Source organism: Athene noctua, chromosome 3, assembly GCF_965140245.1.
Source record: "Athene noctua chromosome 3, bAthNoc1.hap1.1, whole genome shotgun sequence".
Lineage (NCBI taxonomy): Eukaryota > Metazoa > Chordata > Aves > Strigiformes > Strigidae > Athene > Athene noctua.
In genome coordinates this window covers 11,637,174-11,657,298 of record NC_134039.1, presented here as the reverse complement: position 1 = coordinate 11,657,298, position 20,125 = coordinate 11,637,174, and the positions used below count along the sequence as shown (strand labels likewise).

General features: G+C 43.0%; 1 protein-coding gene across 3 annotated transcripts in view; it reads left to right on the top strand.

Moving 5' to 3' along the window:
• Window positions 1-2,774: 2,774 nt before the first annotated feature.
• CHPT1 (choline phosphotransferase 1) overlaps window positions 2,775-20,125 on the top strand; it is a 32,653-nt gene continuing 15,302 nt past the window's right edge. For 2 of the 3 annotated variants that reach the window (XM_074901977.1, XM_074901978.1), the window contains exons 1-6: window positions 2,775-3,091; window positions 12,551-12,698; window positions 13,697-13,838; window positions 17,361-17,445; window positions 18,997-19,128; window positions 19,513-19,671. In XM_074901977.1, coding sequence (XP_074758078.1) covers window positions 2,849-3,091; window positions 12,551-12,698; window positions 13,697-13,838; window positions 17,361-17,445; window positions 18,997-19,128; window positions 19,513-19,671 — 909 coding nt within the window. In that variant the 5' untranslated portion in view covers window positions 2,775-2,848. The remainder of the gene's footprint in view (window positions 3,092-12,550; window positions 12,699-13,696; window positions 13,839-17,360; window positions 17,446-18,996; window positions 19,129-19,512; window positions 19,672-20,125) is intronic. The other variant, XM_074901979.1, reaches the window with a different exon arrangement.

The following is a 20,125-nucleotide window of genomic DNA, read 5'->3' as shown; positions in this document are numbered from 1 at the left end:
AGCTCATATGGAATTTCCAGGAAATTAGTGGACCTGAAAGAGACCTAGGAGTAACAGAGGACAGCAAATAAAACCTGGTCATATGAGATAAAGTAACAGCAAAACACAAATCTCCAGAAGTGAAACTAGTAGTGCTTTTATCGCATATGGTTGTGTTCCATGAAGTCTCATAATATGTGAAACCACTTTAAGATCTCACCTATTTGCATTATTCATGTTATCTGCTATGTACACTCTCTATCAACAAGTATGTGCTGAGGTTATAGCACCTGTAATAAGGTTTTTCTTTTTTTGCACACTTCCACATATCTGGCAGGAATTTTTTTGAAAGCTCTGCCTTGGTGTTCAGTGTCACTTAACACAGGTCAAGGAATAAGAACGCAGACCAAAACATGGATACACAGACAGATAGACACACAGAGAAAGAAGAATCAAAGTTAATTAGAAAAAGAGGTTTATTTTTAAGGAAGCCGGAGAAAAAGATTTTGTCTTCTCTTCGCTTGCTCTCCTTGCCCATGGAAGGGCACTTGGCATATAAATGTTACTGTTGTATAAACACAGATCCATTCTCAAATTGTTGTATGTGGAGCTTGATAAAGGCATTGTAGTTATCTATTTGCATTGAAATATCATAGCTAGCACCAGCCCATTTTTCCCTCACTGAAAATAATCTCTCAAATGTAGAGGGAAGGAGAAAAAATACGTGCAAATCTTTCAAAGAATGTTTAAATTGGGATATGCTGTTTTTAAGGAGGTCTTTATTGAGAGTCAGAAATTTTAAAAAATAGTCCTTTTATTAAAAATACGTTTCAAGCTTCCTGTACTTCATTCTAGGGGGAAAAGTACAATATTGCTACCTTTTACAGAACATTGTGGAGGGAGACTTACTTTACAAATGTCTTTTGTTGCACATTGAGATTCTGGAGCAAAAGGCATTCTATTTTAAGCACAGTGTACTTACTGTCACTTGATTTTCATGGCCTGCTTTCCTGACTGACAAGTAAAGCTGCTGCTTTGCTGAAGCAGCGAGCATTTGAAAGCAAAACTGTATCCTGAATACTGAGGAAGTGCTGGAAGTCTAAACACACTGGACTTTATATTCCATGTTCTCTTGTTCTATGCTCTGTTGCTGAATACTTTTTAAATTAAAACAAACCCTTCCCCAAGCTCAGTGATAAATTTAGTAGGGGATTTATTTCTTCCTCTACTCATGCAGCCCTCTTTTTACACCACTTACTTTCCCTCCACTTCTTTTCTCTTCCTCTTGGTATCACAAAGAGCTTGAGCAATCTCCCCATTAATGCCAGTACCATTATGTTCATCGACCACAATAATGCACAGGGATTTAAAAGAAACAGTTTTACCTTTTCCCAGTGATTCCAGTGGACTGTGGATCTGGCTGGTTGTGAATCTAACTGTCACATTTCCCTTTTGCCATTCCCTGGTTGGCTGTTATTACATTTTTCTTTATTATATTATGTATTACTCGCTCTTTTGCTGGCCGTTCCTCTCTTCTCTGTTTTGGCTCCTAATCACAATTGCTTTATCAGACTGTATTTAGTATTCTGTAAATGAAATCAGCTGATGAACGACATAGCACTTGGGATGCACATATCATGTCAAGGGATTTTGAAACCACTCTTTTGCAAATGTCAAGCATTCCTGACCCCTGCAGTAGAGAAACCTACTCAAAACCATATTGACTTTATCAGGCAAAATGAATCAGCTCACTTTGAATAACAGGAAACAGCTCTGTCCAGGAAACTCTTGCGTCTGGCCAGAAGGCTGCAGCCTCTGATTTAAAATGGAATAACTATAACAAAGGTACTTTATTCTAAGAAGATGCCATTTGGGTGTATAATACATGTTAGAGGTTGTATTTTACACTTTTTACTTCATCTTTCATAAAGCTACACAGTGCTCACCTTTCCTTGGCCACATTCAGAAAGCGCTTATGTTCCTGGAGATTCAGGGATACATCTAAAGTCCTCCACGCGACCAATTCAAATAATCTGAGATGCTACCATTTCTGAAAAGGTGTATTTGTTTTGAAGTGCCTTCTGTAAGCGGGTCAAGGCGATGAAGCAAGTCCTGTATAAGGCAGTGTCCAGGTGCCCCACAACATGTAAGACCACCACTCCCCGGGGGCAGCGGGGATGATCTGCCTGCGGACATGGCCGTGGTGTCCTGCTGACCGCGGGCAGGTCTCCCCTGCCTTTATGCCTCGCTCTAGCAAAAAAAAAAAAGCCTCGCCGGCCACCTGCTGCGTGCACACCCCCCCGCCCGCTCTTCGGCCGTCAACTGCAAGAGGAAAGTAAGATGAATAAGGAAAATCAGAGGAGAGAGGGGGCTTCAACCCACCCCGCCCGCACCCAGCAGCGGCATGGGCGCACCGCCGCGCTGCCCACGGGCCTGGTGAAACAGCGGCAGGCGGGACGGGCCTGCCGGGCACAGCCCCCCGACGGGCGAGGGCTCCCCCCGCCGCCGGGGGTACCCCCCTCCCCTCACGGCAAGACGGGGCCGGCGGGGCCGCCACAGCCAGGGCAACCCGCCGAGGAAGGGGCCCGCTGCTGCGGGGTGGGGAGGGAGGGACGGAGGGCGCCGTGCACTCGGCGTGAGGGAAGCAACGGCGGGCCGGGGCCGGGGCCGCGGGCGAGGGCGGCCGCTCCGCGTTAGCTGCGGCGGAGGCGCCGGCTCCCCCCAGCAGAGCCGCCGCTGGGCGTCGGCCTCTTCCGCCTCCCGCCGCGGCCCGCGGCTCAGCTCAGCCCCGCCCCGGGCGGCGGCGGCGGCCTGACCCCGGTCCCGTCCGGTGCGCGGCGAGCGGCGGGCCCCGCGGCGGGGCGGCGGCATGGCCGTGTCCTGGGCTCTGCCCGCGCCCCTCAGCCCGGCGCAGCTGAAGCGCCTGGAGCAGCACCGCTACAGCGCGGCCGGGCGCTCGCTGCTGGAGCCGTGGCTGCAGCCGTACTGGGCCTGGCTGGTGGAGCAGGTCCCGCTGGGGCTGGCCCCCAACGCCATCACCCTGGGCGGCCTCCTGCTGAACTGCCTGACGGCGCTGCCGCTCATCGCCTGCTGCCCCAGCGCCACCGAGCAGGTACCGCCCGCCACGGCCCGCCGCCGCCGCTCCGTTAGAGCCTGACCCCTTCCCCGCCCGCCACCGCCTCCTCCCGGCGCGGCCTCGCCGCGGCCCGGCCCCGGCCGCCGCCCCGCGGGGCCCCCTGTGCCCTCCGGCCCTGCGGGTGCCGCAGCTCGGCCCCGGGCGGCCGCTGTGGGGGAGCCGCCCCGGTACCTCCTGGCGGTGCCCGGAGCGCTGGGGCCGGGCCCGCCGCGGGACGCGGTGCCCTGTCTGTCACTCGCTGTGCCCTGTCACTCACGGCCCCGCCGCCGTGATTACTCGTGGCCCTTCCCGAGGGAGGGAGAGCTACGGTAGCACTGGGGGTTTGCGCAAAGACATCAGGGGAGCGGGGATGCAGGGGTCAAACTGGAGGCGGGTGTTAAGGTTTGAATGCTGAAGTGTGGGGGATCGCCTAAAAGGACGAGTCTCAGTGGGCTCCTCTCTCCTCCCTGCCCTTCGCTGACCGGAGGTCCCCATGGGCATGGGGCTCTCACCGGCTGCTTGGCCCGGGCCAGACCCAGCCTCTGCCAGGGACCATCTTACCTCCCATGTGTGCACCTCTGCCCGGGCAGCGTGCAGGGAAGGAGGCGTAAGCTGTGTCCCTTCTCAAGAGGAAGGCTGTAGCTGAGGGGCCGTGGAGGTAGGAGCAGCAGCTGGCCAGGAGGGAGGGAGCGGGGTGTGCCAAGGAGCAGGGCAGAGCTGGCCATGAGGCATGGCTGACGCCACTTCAGCATCGCTTACTTCAGAGTCGAGGTTCGGTTGTGTTGCAGATGTGTTAGATGTCAGTGGCTCAACTGCTTCCCATCCTTGCGTGGGAAACATTTAATTGCTTTAGCTTCTGGAGGGAAAACCGGCTTGTTAATGTGGGCTGATGCTGCTGTCACTTAAACTGGGTTGCCTACAACTGGCTTGCCTCTGACAGTTTAAGAAGCTCTGTCAGAGCCTCCCAGCCTGTTAGAAGTTTCACAGCCACAGTCTTCATGGTAGTTAGAATGGGAAATATCAGGGGAAAATTGCGAAATATCTTGAAGGGTGACTGTTGTTTTTCTTGTGTCCTGATGGGCTTAAATCCTAATGGCAGAGGTGGTGGTTGGTTGTTTTTTTTAATGATTTAGATATACTTTGGTGAGTGTTTTTGTTGACGGAAGCACCCTTTCTTTTTCTGTAGTTGCCCTTTGTGTTAGCAGAGGTGTTTGTGTCAGGCATATCAGGAAGCTGATCCAGATCAAAATGAACTTTGCTTTGGTCTAGCCCTAATCACTTCCCTGATTTGCATCACCAGGTAGAGTCACTCAGTGGTGTTGCAGGCAGTAGGACCAGGGAGGATAGAGAGGAGCGTGAATGGCTGGAAACTTCAGATTGTCTTCTAGTGGCACTTTCAGAGTTAAAATGCTTGTGGAACTGCTACCTTTGACTTAGTTTTGTGATGTAGATATCTGTTGTTTGCCAGCTATGTGTCTGGATGTTCATTTTAGCATCTTCTCTTTGCTATTCAAAAAAACCCCAAAACCAGAAAGTAAATTTTAAGTTATTTTTCCTTTGCAGACTCCTGTACAAAAAGAAAAAGGTGGCACAGACATCCAGAGAATTACTCTTTCCAGGAATCTTAGGTTGAGTTTTAGGAACTTTACTGGGTTTTTTTAATTGTGGGAACTGAATTTTAGAAGAACCTACAGTTTGGACTAAACTTCCTTGTTCAGGTATCAGTATATGCTTTATAAATATGTAGTGTAGAGCCAGACTCCTTATCCTATTGGGTTTTTGTTGCCTCTTCACAGTGAAAATAGACCTCACTTTCTCTTGCTGCATCCCTTTGGGCATCATTATATCTCTTCCGCTTGTTTAGTGACTCAGCTTGTCTTCTGCCTAAGATGTTATGTGTCTGGATGGCTTTTTTAAAAAGCTAAAACTTGCAACACTAATAGGTGCTGTATGTACTGTTGTAATATCTACTTCGTACTTTTGACTTGGGTGTGTAGACTGGAAGGGCTAGGAGGAAGGTGGAACTCAAAATGATGTTAAAGGTGACTGAATCACAGAGTGAACATATGTTCACAGAATTCATAGTGCACTTCAACATCACCTCTATTCTGCCAAGCCACCTCTTCCATTCATGAACAAGTCTTGATAACCTGATGGACTAACAAGAACTTCTAATATTCTCTTGGTGATAGTGTAGGACCACTGGATAGAAGACTCAGATAAAATAACAAGCAGGTTTGAGGTTCTGGTGGGGGTTTGTTTGAGTTTGTTTGTGTGGTTCTTTTTTTCCCTAACCAGTCTTAAGTGAGAGATTTCTATTAGTCCTTTATTGAAAACACTGAATGTTTGTACAAACCATCCAAAACAAGTAAGACTGGTAGCTGAAATCCCTTGGAGAGTAGTTGCTAGTAGATGCTTAGAAAAGAGATCTTTCCCCAGTATACACTTTCAGTTGTGAAGACTGCGGTTTAGGGGTTTCTTGGCGAGGGATTCTACGCAGGTTACTTGCCAGAACAACAGCTGATGGATCTGTTTCTCCACAGACACCTTCCACCTCATGATTTTGCCTTTTGAATTATTTGTTTTGAACCCATTTGTACTTTCAGCTTCCGTTATGTCCTATTGCAGTGAATTCCACAATTTAATAATACTTCCCTCCTTACTACACAATGTGATTGATGTCTAAAAGCATACAATGTACCCTTGTTGTCTGTGTAGCTGTTATTTCCTTATACACTGTTCTTTTTATTTTCATCAGCAGCCACTAACAGCCAGTTTGTTGCTGACTAGTGCAATATGTTTCGGCTTTATAAAATATTGTGTGCTTCAGTAATGCCTTCTTGTCTGGTAGGAACATGGTTGTACTACCATCCCCTGTAAATCTACATTTCAGCATAAGCCTTCTTGCTTGTATCTAAGCCATTAGCAGATTGCACCCCTTAAGTGCTGTCATAACTAAAATCCATGTGTGTGGAGTGTTTGTCCACTTCCCCCTACTCTGTGTAATTTAGGACAGTAATCTATAGAAATAATATACAGGACTGCTACACCAGGTCTGGTGGTAGGGAGGACACTACCTGCACCTTTCATGTTCTGTGGAGGCCTGAAATACCTTCTTCACTGTGAGTGCAGGCTGGGGTTTGGGGTTTTTTGTTTTGTTTTGTTGTGGGTTTTTTGACACTAATTATAAGATATTTAGGAATAAAAATTTTTGCAGACTTTAACTATGAACAGTGTGTATTTGCTGCATTAGACTGTACAAGAAGCACTTCTTAGGTGAACTGTGAACAGTGAACTGTTTTGCTCCACTGCCAGCTGACTTCTCTGAAGTAGCTGCAGTTACTTTATTAGGTTTCTTTTTTTCAGGTGAATCTGTCATACTCCTTCCCATTCTGGGGAAAACTGTCATGCTAATTTTTTTCTTGCATTAACACTAGGAAGAAAACTGGCTAAACACAATTCTAGATCATTTCAAAAGGAAACTGATACAGCTGCTCTCCGGGTTGCTCATGGAGGGGCCTAGCTTCAGTAATCCATCAAGCTTAGCCACACATCTCTCAAAAATACCATGGGAAGGTAGAATTCTAGGACAGAAGTTCATTCTAACAGTAGTTATTACCTTGTATTGATTTTTAAAAAAATCTTGTAGCAGTTACAGCAGGTTCTAAGCAAAGAGCCCCCCAAACTGATCAGAGTAGATTTCATCCAGTGATAAAGACTTGTCCTGCTTGCTCTCAGCTTCTTAGGTTCCATCATGTCTCATTTCTTTGGTTTGTTTTAAAGCCTTTGTTTCTGTTGTCTGTAATTTCCTGGATGTGACTGGGAATAGAGGAAGACAGGAAGAGAAGAACACAGGTTATGGATTTGTAGTTTGGGCAGTGATGTCAAAAGGGAGCAGGGGCTCAAGGGTTCTCATGCAGAGAACAGAGGGAGGAAAGGGAGGCTTATGATAGCTGGGTCTATAGAATTGTTTAAGAAATGGTGTAGTGAATTTATTAAAGGGTGCCATACCTTGCTGAAAGTGCTATTTAGAAAGCCATACATCTAGGGAGACCAAAACGTAGGGGGGAGGGTCTGGGTGGCTCCAGCTAGCACTACTATTAACTGTCTGGAAGGAGAGGAACATTGGTGAGGTGCTGTCCTCTGCTTCTCTCTCTTTTTAAAAAACCTCCCTTACAAAAAACCCCACAACAACCCCCTGCAAACAAACAACCAGAAAAAGCCCACAACCCACCTTTTAAACTGAAAGAGAGATTGTCTGAGGGGGAAGTGAGGGAAGATGTTGACAGGCATGACATTATGTAGACAGCAAGGGCACAACTGAGCTTTGTGGGAGAGAGAATGAAGTAGTAGAAAAGAGGGTGAACTGGAGCAGCTGGTGTGTACTGGGGACGTGGGTGTGTGACAGAAGAAGCATTAAGCCCCTGCCCTGGTAGAGGAGAATTGTGAAGCATGGAGTGGGGTAGGGAATCCAGCCCATACCTGCAAGTGAAGAATGGAGCACTGAGTAGTGAATGGGAAAAGAGGTATTTGGCACAAAGTAAGACAACGAAGGTTCAGGAACCCTGAGACAGAAGGACAGGAGCTCTTTCAGAAGGAGCTTGTTGGGAGAGGAGGATGCTAAAGCAGCACAGGTGGTCCCTGGTATGCATGAAGTGCGCTTGGGCTGTAGCATGATTATTTGATTCTTATTTTTGTTTTGTTCCTCCCTGCCCTCTCTCCCTGCTGTAATGCAGGTTTAAACAGCCCCTTCCCCTCTCCTGCTGTTAGTACAATTGTACATACTGCTTTGTGCCAAACAGAAGTGGGGGAAATCACCCATGTTTGGGGGAAAGAGGGAGGGAGTCCAGTAAAAATGTCTTTATTCTGGATCTGTTCCCAAGAGGGGCCATGTAAACGAGGGCAAAACTAGTAGCTGTGGGTTGAGGAAATGAGATTATGACTAAATGTGATGAGTAATTAAGGGGGGCTGAATCTTTAAATATGGCAAATACCTGAGCTGTTGAATTCTCTGGGCTTGAGAGCTTTGCTTGAAATATGTACTACATGTAGTCTTTTGCAGCTGTCCGTGCTCTTTTGTGGGGTGGAATCACAGGAGCAGAAGAACAAGGACTGCTGTTCAACCTACACTTTTTCCTGAAGGAGAGGCTTGCCACACATATTGTCAAACACTATATGCACATGGTTTTATTTTGACACTCTCTAGTTCAGTAGGTGACCAGACCTGCTGTACCAAGTCTGTGTGTGACAAGATTCTGGGGCTGTATCATCTTTCAGAGAACCTTTTTAATTGAAGCAGAGAAGCATCCTCCCCCTCCCTCTTCCTCCAGGTTTGTGTCTCTTCCAGTTCCACACGAATAGCATCTAGCTCTGGCCAAATAATACATTTGCTTGGACAGGATATAACTTTGGGCAGAGATAATAAACACCTCATCAGTGAAAAGCTGATGATTATTGGGAGCCTCCTGACCTTTCTGCTGAGTCTGTCAGCTGTGTCAGCATTCTCAAATGCTCCCACTTCTCTAATTTGCAAACTACTTGGGTCCAGCGTGGGAGGCCGGCAGGGGACATCCCTGGATGGAGAGCCAGGCATGTGGGAAGGCGGAGGAGATGGCAGCTGTAGCTGTATTGAGAGGACAAATAGCAGACAGAATTTGTGGTTGTTAGGAACTTCAGAAACCTCTGTGCACCTTCGGTGGTTTGGAAAACTGTATTTTACTGGTCAAAACGTTGGAGCATCCATTTACTCTGCTAAATGCATAGTTGATCACAGGTGACCTTTGGTTATTACTACTTTGGTTATTACTACTTCGGGTTAAATTTGAACTGACAGCCTAGGGGTGAAATGCTTCAGATTGTGTTTCTAAGCTCTCTCAGACACCTGTTGCTCTGTTCTTACTAGGATCTTCTTCCCTTCTCCGCAGCTGCGGGGATACAGATGCATCCGCTACAGGTGTTAATGGATATCAATGATCCTTGCTGGGAAAAGGATGAGAACTCTCCCCCTCTTTCCAGATCATTAAGGAGCAGAGCATTTTAGTTTTGGACTCTGAGGGAACCATTGCTTTTATTTCTCCCAGCCGGAGCTAATGCAAACAGACTTGGATCAGCAGTTTTAATGGTAATACCTGTACTATAATGTGCAACACGACAAAAGCCATTGCTTTGTCAAAAAGATCTAATAAGAGAAGTCTGAGTTGAAGCTGATTTATTTGCTTATTTTTACATTTAATGTGTTACATTTGATTTGAAGTAAGGTAAATGGAGATGATGTTGCCTTGAACAAGAATTCTTTCATCATGTTCTGTGGGTTATGGAAACTCCCATAAACTGGCTACAGTAACCAGCACCCAAGCTTTCTCCTTTGGTTAGAATTGAGGTTGTATCTCATGGAGCTTGCATTTTGAAAGACTGTGGTAATACCAAGCATACAGCACTACTGCTAATGAGAAAAAAAATGTGCCGTAACAGGTTTCTGTTCCTGACTGGTGTTTCAACTATGGATATAATCCCGTTGAATAAAAAAAAACCTGCCCATGCTCTGGTATTTGACTTAACTGGTGATGTACCTCACATGGTGGGGAGTGGGTAAGGAATTTGTCTGGCATATTTAGCGCTGTATACAGTCTACTTCTGTCCATGATATGGAGAACCTGATGACTTTAAAGCAAACTCAAATCTATTTCAGTTATAGGTGAATGCTTGCAAAAGGAGGGGAGGCTGATGCAACCAAAAAACCAGTGGTGGCCTGGACAGAATTTCCAGGTGCGGCCTGGTTTACTTGCCAAAATCCACGGATGAGCGTGACAACTTTCTGTAGATCTCAAGCTGTCTTTTTGTAACTAGTAGATGTCACAGTAAGGACACCTCGTAAAACACTGCAGGTTGCCTTAGTGGCACTTCACAGTAATATCAGTGATAAAATTTGGAATGTCTTTAAAATACTACTTCAAAGGACTACAGTGGAACCAGTCATTTCTCCCAGCCTTTCTGCTCACAATGCTTCATTCATAAGTCTGTGCTAGGAGCTGCCTTGTGAGAGTATCTGTTATTCTCCATACCACAAAGTTATTCTGAAAAAGCTGGTACAGGTACTGTGGTAGCTTTAGTATGTGGATTATAGAACATTTAAAATGATCTTAGCTTCCATGGGGTCCTAACTGTGCTTTTATGTCCTTGAAATACCTGAGCAGCAGCTGACAGCCCTCATGCTTTGGAAAGGTGGAGAGCAAGAATGGAGGCCAACAGGTAGTCGCTGCCTCCCTGCCTGCAGAACGTCCGCGCACGTGAGCTTGCACCAGGAGAGGCCCTTGAGCTCTCTGTTCCTTCACTTGGCTCTCAGTGATCCGCAAACCCAGGGTGGCAGCAGGCTCCTCCTGTTGTCCACAGGCTCTGTCCTTCCCCCTTTGTCAGAGGAGAGGAACTTTTTCAAAAGATGGCTAAGAACTTGCTCCTTGGTTTAGCCTCGTTCTCCAACATAAAATTCCTTTGTTTAAATGGACTGACAAGGGAGAAGAAACCTAAATAACTAATTCCACTGGTTAATATCAAACGTGTTGCTGTCATCACTTGACTTGGATTTCTATAGTGTGATTTTTGGAGGGGTTATCAGGTACCAGTACGTTAAATGTCCATTGGAATGAGAATATATACTGATCCCCTTTCACCTCTCAAGGCTTTTAGCATGATCTGTGATTACAGTTTTTCTTAGTTTCCTTGGATTAAGGGGAAAGATGGCATTGCCAGTTCTGAAGAATTTTCTAACTTTTCTGGATTTCTATGTACATACAAATCCAGACTATCTACCTGTAGCTGTTTTTTTGCTTCAAAGCTGGGTGAAGAAGCCAAGCATTTGAGTTTAAATGATGGAATGTTTTATTAATGAAATTATCCAAATACTGGGTAGCAGGAAAATCATAAATTAGTTGACAGTACTGTTTCCATATTAAAAGCACAAAACTAATCCATAATGTAGCGTATCATCCAGCCTTGAATACATGAGGAAGTCTTAAATAACAGCAGAAAAGCTGTTCAGAACTCAGTCTTCCTTAAGCATGCTGGTTCTTGGGAAGGATATGTTTTGGGATCAGTCTAACCAGAGGCATTATTTTTTTCTAACTCAAGTCAGTGAGTATAATAATGATGAGAAAACAATGCCTGGAGGAGCAGCTCACCTCATCTGCATTCTGATTGCTGCCTTCTCCTGTCCCTACCTATGAACAGGTTGGCAACTGTCATTTTTCCTTTTTTCCCAGCAGCGTCACTGGGTTTATGTGAGTGTGGACAAATCTCAGCTCACTGAGGTTTGATCTGTTGTCTAAATCTGCTTAATAGCCTTTACTGAACTTAGGAAATACACGTAATCATGTTGGTCTGTTTGTGCCACAGGAGAGGAATTGCTGAGGTGTAGAGCTACAGCAGCTGTCCCTTACCTGGGAGTGGGGAAGGATTCGGCTCTGTGACTGCCTGTGGCTGTTCACTTGTTTAACCTGCAAGTTGCTTTTCTAGCATTTATACCTAACTCTGACTCTCTTTTTGTGAACAGTGCTTCTAAATGTTAAGGATACCACTCAAAACTACTTGAGGCAAATGTTACCTGTATTTTGTTCAATAGGTATTATAAATAATTTTATATTAGTTATATTTACATTCCACTCACTGGCAGACGTGTAGTAAAAACTAATTCCTAGACAAACAAAGACATACTGACTGTGGGTTGGAAAATAATGCTTTTGAAAGGTACTGCTGAAGGACAGTTCCTTTGAACTGAAGACAGTGTTAACATAACTGATTCACAGCTTGGAAACTCTGATACTCTGTATTAAGTAGATAGTTGCTTCTTTGTATTTAGTGAATGACTTAACTTCTTCAAACCCTTGTCCAAAGTGCCTGTGTAATCATGTATGTTGCAAATAATCTCTTTCCTGAAAGCTGAAGTCTTTATTTAGTAAAAGGTAATGGCTTTTTATATGTATATGTTGCTTAGATGATTTGCTCAGATTTACGTCTGTTGCATAAACAGCTGAGAACTTTAGTAAGTGCCTTGCTACTACTTTGTTTTAAAGAGTAATTTTATTTTCATAACATTTTTCAGCACAAAGAATACAAATAAATACAGAAATACTGTGGTTTTAAGGTAGAAAAATAAGTCAGTTGATGCAGAAGAGAGGTTAGTCTTTTTTTTTTTTTTTGTGGTTTTTTTTAAATAAATAGAAGGACCTGTGTTTCACTGGTGTATCTGGAGTAGTTCATTATAGCAGTTACTACAATTCATTGTAGTAGTAGATTAGCGCAAGTACTAGATTAGCGCAAGGAATTTGGTTGGTCCATTAACTAAGTAACGAGTAGCACAATGTAGTATAGTTTTGTGCTGAGCAATATTTTACCTTTAATTAAATAGATTATCAGCTAAGAAATGGGTAACTGCCTAGTGACTTTTATGTGAATCTCTTTCAGGCACCTTTTTGGGCATACATCCTGGGTGCATTAGGACTTTTTATCTACCAGTCTCTGGATGCCATTGATGGGAAGCAAGCCAGAAGAACAAACAGTAGTTCTCCTCTGGGAGAACTCTTTGATCATGGTTGCGACTCTATTTCCACAGGTAGTCTTAACCTACTGTTACCCACGCTAGTTTTGATAAAGTTACCTGTTTTCAAGAGGGGCGGATTAATCACAGATTTGTTTAAGTTGGAAAGGACCTCTGGAGATCATTTAGTCCAACCACCTCCTCAGAGGAGGGTCGGCATGTTCCCTTCTTTTAGAATAACTTCACCATCTTCTGGTCACTGCAGCCAAGGCTGCCCCTCACCTTTGCATCCCTGACCAGTATCAGGGAGGGTGTTTCAGAAGTACCTTTAGCAGATGTTGGGTAAGGTGCATTCTGCTCTTACTGTGCATCTTCACATAGTGTTATTTGAAGCAGCTAGATGGTGAACAAAGAATTCCATAAAAGCGTGCTTAGAGATTTTTTACTATACATAGCCTGTGTTTTCGAGTAGGGTACAGATGATGCCTAATAAAGGATTTTAAGGACCTAAAAAGACTGATGTTGGCATGTGAAACTAAGGATTCTGCTTTAGGAGTGAGGTGCCAAAATATCAGTTTGGTAATAAAAAAAGTTGATTTAGAGTCCTTAAAAAGTAAGCCTTGCATAGTTGTACTTTCCATAACTTAGCTGCGGGTGGTGGCAACGCCTGTACTTCTGTAAAAGTTTAATGGCTGAAACATTTGCCTTGGGAGTTGGTACGTTCTTTATGCCTCACTTCCCAGAGAAGTGCAACTACCAGTCTCTCTGAGCTGGGCCTTTCAGTCGAAGCTGTCAGTGTTGCAAAGAACAGGAGATGACAAGGCCAGGAGAAGGGAGAACTACCACTGTAGGCTAGAAGGCAGGGCCCTTGCCTGGAAGAAAAGGAGTCCTGTGTTTTGGTTTCTCCTGCCAGGACTGTCCCTGAGGTGAGCTACTCAGTAAAGTATGAGTCATATCATTGCTTTGTTATAGTCGTGTAAAATGCCTTATGATTTTTATTTTTTTGTTTTGCTTTATTTCTCTTAACTGCAAGCAGAGGGTATATGACTAACATGTTCATTTCTGCTTTTCAGTATTTGTTGTCCTTGGACCCTGCATAGCAATCCGACTAGGAACAAATCCTGACTGGTTGTTTTTCTGTTGTTTTGTGGGACTGTTCATGTTCTATTCTGCTCACTGGCAGACATATGTATCAGGCATACTAAGGTTTGGAAAGTAAGTAGGTATCTTTAGAAATACATGTGGCTTAATGTCTGAGACCGCTAGCTACTTGATTTCCATTTCTTCTTGTTTTTTTTCCTTGCTGTCACTTCCTCTTGCCTTCTTCCTCATCTCCCTTACACCCTAGCAGACTTTTGTTTTACCTGGCAAGAACTTCAAGACTCTACATAGTACCAAGTAGAGGACTTGTTCTTTTAGCAGCTGATTTCTAGCTGTGTATGTTTTCTTTGCATGTGTTTGGCTCTTCTGTCTGTGGATTTGTTCTCAGAACCCATACAAGTACCATGCAGATTTAGGCCAGAGGGGTCTTGCCTGCAGTGTAACCAAGTGCTCTGTGTAGGAGCAGGGACAGACCAAGCATACGCAGTACCTGCCTCTGTAACCTCCCAGCCACAGAACAGTTTCAGCCCAGAGGACTCTGAACCACATGAATTTTTAGAGGAATTCCCCTGCTCATGAGTTTCCCTTCGATATACATTTTCGTTCTTCCTTTGAATGAACTCTGCATCCATTGCATCCTTAGGCAAGGAGTTCCACAGAGCTATGTCAGTGCTTGAAGAATTACCCCACGTTTATATGGGGGCTTTGCTTTTAATCTGGCTCATACTGGCTTTGATGTCCTTTAGGTTATGTGTTAGGTCACAGTTCTAGAGATTGCTGTGTTGCTGCTTATGACTTGGTAGAAATTTCATCTGTTCTCACTGCAGTGTAGGAGGAGGTGTCATGACATTTATGTAGAAGGTAACAATTGCAACGTAACTCCTCATAGTGTGGGGATTGCTGCACCCTCCCGCAGCTGTGGTGGTGCCTAGCCATGGCCTTTTGCTGTTTTTAAATAACGAGCTGCACTTTACTAAAGATTTCTGAAAAGATGAAAAGATCAGAGACTTCTGTAGCAGCAAAATTGGAAATATGTGACAGATGAAGGCTACCATTCCACAAATCCCAGTCACTTGCTAAGTCACCTGTTTATAATCCTACTTAGCTCTGACCTGGAAAAAGCACCTTAGCAAGTCTGGGCACACAGGCTGGTGATCAGCTATCCCCTTGCATACTGTTTGATGTCTGAATCAAAAGAAAGCTGTCTCTGTGCTAATGCTAAGTGCTCTTTTTTTATTTTATGATAATACATTTTACCACACAAACTCTAACTCTTCTACCTGCCTACCCATCCTACTTTTTTTAAAGGACATCTTGTGCTGTAAACAAAACTAGATGCTTTAGGGTGATGGCTGAAATAGGCTAATTTCTGTACCTGACAGTGTACTACAATGAAGAGAGATGGACTATGCCATGAGCTCTAGGATTGTGCAGCAATGATTGCTTTTCTGTGCCTGTCGTTCTTGCATAAAAGGTGAGAATGATTTCCCTAGATCAGGAAGGCACTGAGGCACCCATGCCACAAAAACTTCATTAAAAAATCAATGGCTTCTACATAAATATAGTGATAATGGACAGTACAAGCAGTTCAGAATGGCCAGGGGTTTCATGCTTACCGTCTGAAGTTCAATAAACACTTTTCCCCAAGATAACTTATTTCTGTTTCGTGAGAACAGGTCAGAGTTGTTACAAGGCTCAAAATTTTATTTATCTTGAGCGTAGAGATGAGAGACTAAATTAAGGCAATAGTATATTGCTGTAAATATGATAATACTTAACACAGACAGAAGGCTTTCATTGATGCTGTTCCTGAATTAGCAGCACTTGGTTTTAGAAGTCAAATGACAGATGAGAGAGTCCTAGCGGTGATGGCCAGGAAGGATCAGAGCAGCGGAGTACCGTGCCACTGTCAGGTTAGGTAGAACACAGCACAGTGTCTGATTAAAATCTTTGGACTCTCAGTTTGGGCTGTGTCTGAGCCTCTGTAAAATTAACTACTAAGCATTGGCACGTGTAGTGACTCAACTTCAAGTTTGAGCCTCCTCCTGCCACCACCACCCGCAAATGCAGTACAGCTTAGAAACGTAGGTTTTAGTAGTACAGAGCACAAACTCTGAACAGTGGCATATGGACACTTTTGCATGACGTAACACACAAGTTCAGCGCACACCTGCAGCAACGGCCGGGCAGATGGAACACCCCATCCCTGGTAGAGAGGGAAGAGCCGACTCCCCGCAGCACTGTCCCCTTCCTCCCCTGCACAGACTGTCACCCGCCTTCAATCCAATGGGTGAAATGGGCAGAAGATTAAAAGCCTCTACGGGGGTAGCAGGGTCAGCTGGTTCACCCTGCAGCCTGATGAGCACCACAGCTAGTACAGGTGAGGGAGGACTGCCCATTCCAACAGCTGTGGACAGTGATGAGCTCCTCAGCACGTCGTCTAGTTGCAGCTTAAATTACACCTCTTCTAAGATGAAGAGTCTGAAGCTTGTGATGAAACTTAATCAGATGTTATCACCGTCTTTCGGATGAAAAAAGCGAGTTTAGTGTTACTGTGATTATCAAGATCAGATACATGTTTTCCATTAGCCAAGAGTTGATTCCTATCTCCCTTTAGAAATAGTTTCCTGTGCAAACAGTTCACGTGCAAAGCAAGTAATGATACATGTTGACTTTGGTCATAATACTTTAAGACAGCAAATTTATTCTAACTGCTTAAGGAAATGTTGTATTTTAAACATCCCTTGTCCCTGTTTTCTGGTGACTTCAGAACAAAAACCAGGTACCTGTCTCAAAACCTTCAGTAGCATAAACAGTACCTTAGATAGGTACTTAGAAGTACACTTCCTTATTTTTTTAATGTATTTTAAAGCTTTATTAAAAATACCAAATCTTTCTCATGAGCCTCTTCTTAACTTTTTAATTTATTCAGCTCTTCTCAAAAAATTTCATCAATCAAATACAGAAAGAAGGAATTTGGCTCTATTGTCTGAGAATGAAAAAGATGGAATACAGAGTCCAGACTTTAGGGAGCATACATGGCCACCTATCTTAAATTTTTTTCTATGGAAAAAAGCAAGATATCAACTATATGCCCTTTGAAGCAGGACAGATGCTTAGCTATCCACTGATTTAGTCCTCAAGATACTGCCCTTATGTTTTGCAGGCTGTATCTGTCAAGTTTTCATATGATGGCTTAAAGAAATCCCTTCTGTCCCAGCCTGCACGGTCCATACTTTAATATGATATGCTTTTCATGGAAATGTTTGATTTCATTTACTATGAGCTTGCCTTAAACTTTGATTTTATTTTGATTTGATGCTTACACAGCAACAACTCTGTAAATTTGTACAGAGTTGTCAAATAATTAACAATGTATTCATTAAAGATTTTCCCCCATTACAGTTATATGTAGCTTGCTCTAGATAAGGAGTATATGTTTAATTTTAAATCTTAACCAAAGATGTGTGCCTCCTCAGTCAAGGAAAATCATATTCTGTATACATTGATGTAACTTGAAGTACTTTTAAGGAGATAATTTAAAGTCACTGTGTTTTGGTTTCCCCCCTTGCCTGCCTTACACTTATGGCAAAAAGACCTCTTCCTTAACTAAACCTCCCTTTTTTTCCTTCATAGAGTTGATGTAACTGAAGTTCAGATAGCGATAACGATGATGCTCTTGATATCTGCATATGGTGGCACAGCAATATGGGACCATAAGGTAAGTGTATTAAGTATTCAGAGTTCCCGTTGAGTATTCAGTTCCTGTTAAGTGTTCACCATTCCGATGGCATTTGAAGCTAACCTGTGCAAGTACCATCGACACCTACTAGTTGTCTAATGTTGTGTTTTAGCTTATTGTACAAATGTAGGTTAATTTTATGTTGTAGTTAACTTAGGTATAATGGTGTGAATTCCTACGCACAAATTCAGAGCTATGTAGAGGAAAAAAGACCCCATCTGCCACTTCTGATCTGGAACTAATACTCTGCAGATACTTAAGCTTTAACAAATAGTTTTTGTTTTGATTATGGGTTTTTTTTGTATTTTATTTTAAGACATACATTTCTGTTCCATTAAATGACTTATAGGATGCTTTATTTTAAAATTTGCAGAATAAATGCTTTAATCTAACAAAACCATGGGATGGAGTTAGGGGGTTTTTGGTTAAGTAATCTATGTGCCAGTGGAGATGTCCTGATTTTTAACAGTTATGTCACAGCCGACATAAATGTTAATATCTATATTTCAGGAAATGTGTTCTTTCCAGAAGCATTTCCTGATTTCTGTCTTTTATTCTGATCTTTAAAGATGCACTTCAGTGGACAGTATCAAAAGTATATTCGACTAACATCTTCAACCTTTCTTTACTCATAAATGTATAGTTCCGCTTGGTTATAGCACATGGAAGAGGTGAGACCATTCCATGCTATTGATAACAAATGCAAATTAATCTAAATATAAACCACCAAATAATTAAAATTAATTCATAAATTTACTTGGCAACTAAATGTTTAGCTGAACTTCATTTCCTTTCCCCATCCTGCTTTTGTTCTGTTTTCAAAGAGCTTATTTTCATGTTGAGAAATAAAGTAGGTGCATTAGACTTTAATTATGATTGATTTCTCTTCGGTACTGAAATCTGTGGTAGTTATGCTGTATCTCAAAACAATCTATTTTCAAAAATATAGTCGATGATTTCAATTTATTACTACTTCTTTTTTTTTAAATCCTCTGCTGCCTTTGGAAGTTTCCTTGAAACTGCAATTGATTCTGAAAGGTAACTGTTCAATTAAAATTTGTATCTGGAGACTATTCTAACTGCAAAGATACAGCATACAAATAACATGTACCAAAACACAAAGCAGGCAGATGGTGTTTGTGTTTCCTGTGATTCAGTGTTGTGTTACCCAGTGAAATAGAAGGAACTATCCTTCCCCCTCCCACACCTTGGTGATGCAGTAGTCTGTCTCAAGTTTTTGCTTATGTTGGAAAAATATTTGAAGAACATCCTAAGGACAAACAGTGAGATCTAGCTAAATTCCAAGACCAGAACTTAAGTACTCGGAAGTTGAGTTTAAACATGACAAAAGAAATTCATTGTTTCCTTAGTAAGGAAACAAATTTCAAACACTGCCCTGAGCTCGTTCCTGGGAAAGCGAGAGTTCAAATAAAACAATTGTATAGTAGATACCAGTAGCTTCTTAAATCACTTTTTAAAAAAGGTGTTATCCTTAATTTTTAATATCTTTCTCTTGTTTTTTCTGGTCAGGTCCCTTTGGTGGGCTTAGAACTGAAGTTCTTGGCAGTTTTTGGCATACTGTGCGGAACAGCACTTTCTTCTTTCAATTACTTCCGTGTCATCTTTGGCGGAGGGGTTGGAAAGAATGGATCTACAATAGCAGTAAGTTGCTTTAAAATGAGGTTTAAATAATTTATGCCCATAATTTGTTGTGTTTAAGATGATCATAAGGGGGTTTTATCTGTTTAAGTATTTAAGCAGACAAGCATATGAGTGTTGGATGGCTAAAGCAAAGGCTTCAGTATCTACCTTCTCTCTGCCTGTTGCTGAATTTCTCCTCTCGCAGGAACCTCGCAATGAATTTTCTCACAAAATTGATTAGTTGTCACTGCAAAGGGTAGTAATACCAGTGACATCATGCCAATGGACTCACCCTTAGTTTTGCCAACTCTGGTTTTGTTTAATGGGATTTGCAATACATATAGAATCTGGACCTCACTGTGTGACTAAAGCCTAAAACAGATTTTCTGTCCATTTGTATTTCAGGGAACAAGTGTTCTTTCCCCAGGCCTGCACATTGGACTACTTATCACACTGGCGATTATGATCTATAAAAAGTCTACAACTCAGCTGTTTGAAAAACATTCCTGCCTGTATGTCTTGACATTTGGATTTGTGAATGCTAAAATCTCACAGAAGTTGGTGGTAAGGAATCTTCTTTCAGTCCTAAACATCTTAAAACTAAACTGGTTCTTGGCTTAACACTTGCTGGGTCAGTAGGCACCGTGCAAGTTTTCCCATTCTGCACTGCCAATGTGTTACCAGTTTCATTATGACCAAGACACTGATCTAGGCTCGGGCTCCTACCGAGAGATCATATATGACACTGACACTAATACATACTTACTGTTGAATGTATTGATTAGAACTTCCAGTTTTGTTTAACGTTCTCCTAGAAATATACTGTCTGTCTTTAATATCATAACTGTGGTCCCTCAAGCCTTACTAACAGTGCTGTGACTTCTGATTTAGTTACCTGAAATAGGAATTTAATCATTAAACAGAAGAGATAAACATTTCTATCTTTGTCTTTTGTAATGAAAAACCTCATAAATGGATTAAAAATAAAAAATATGCCTTACTATGTATTTGCTAACAG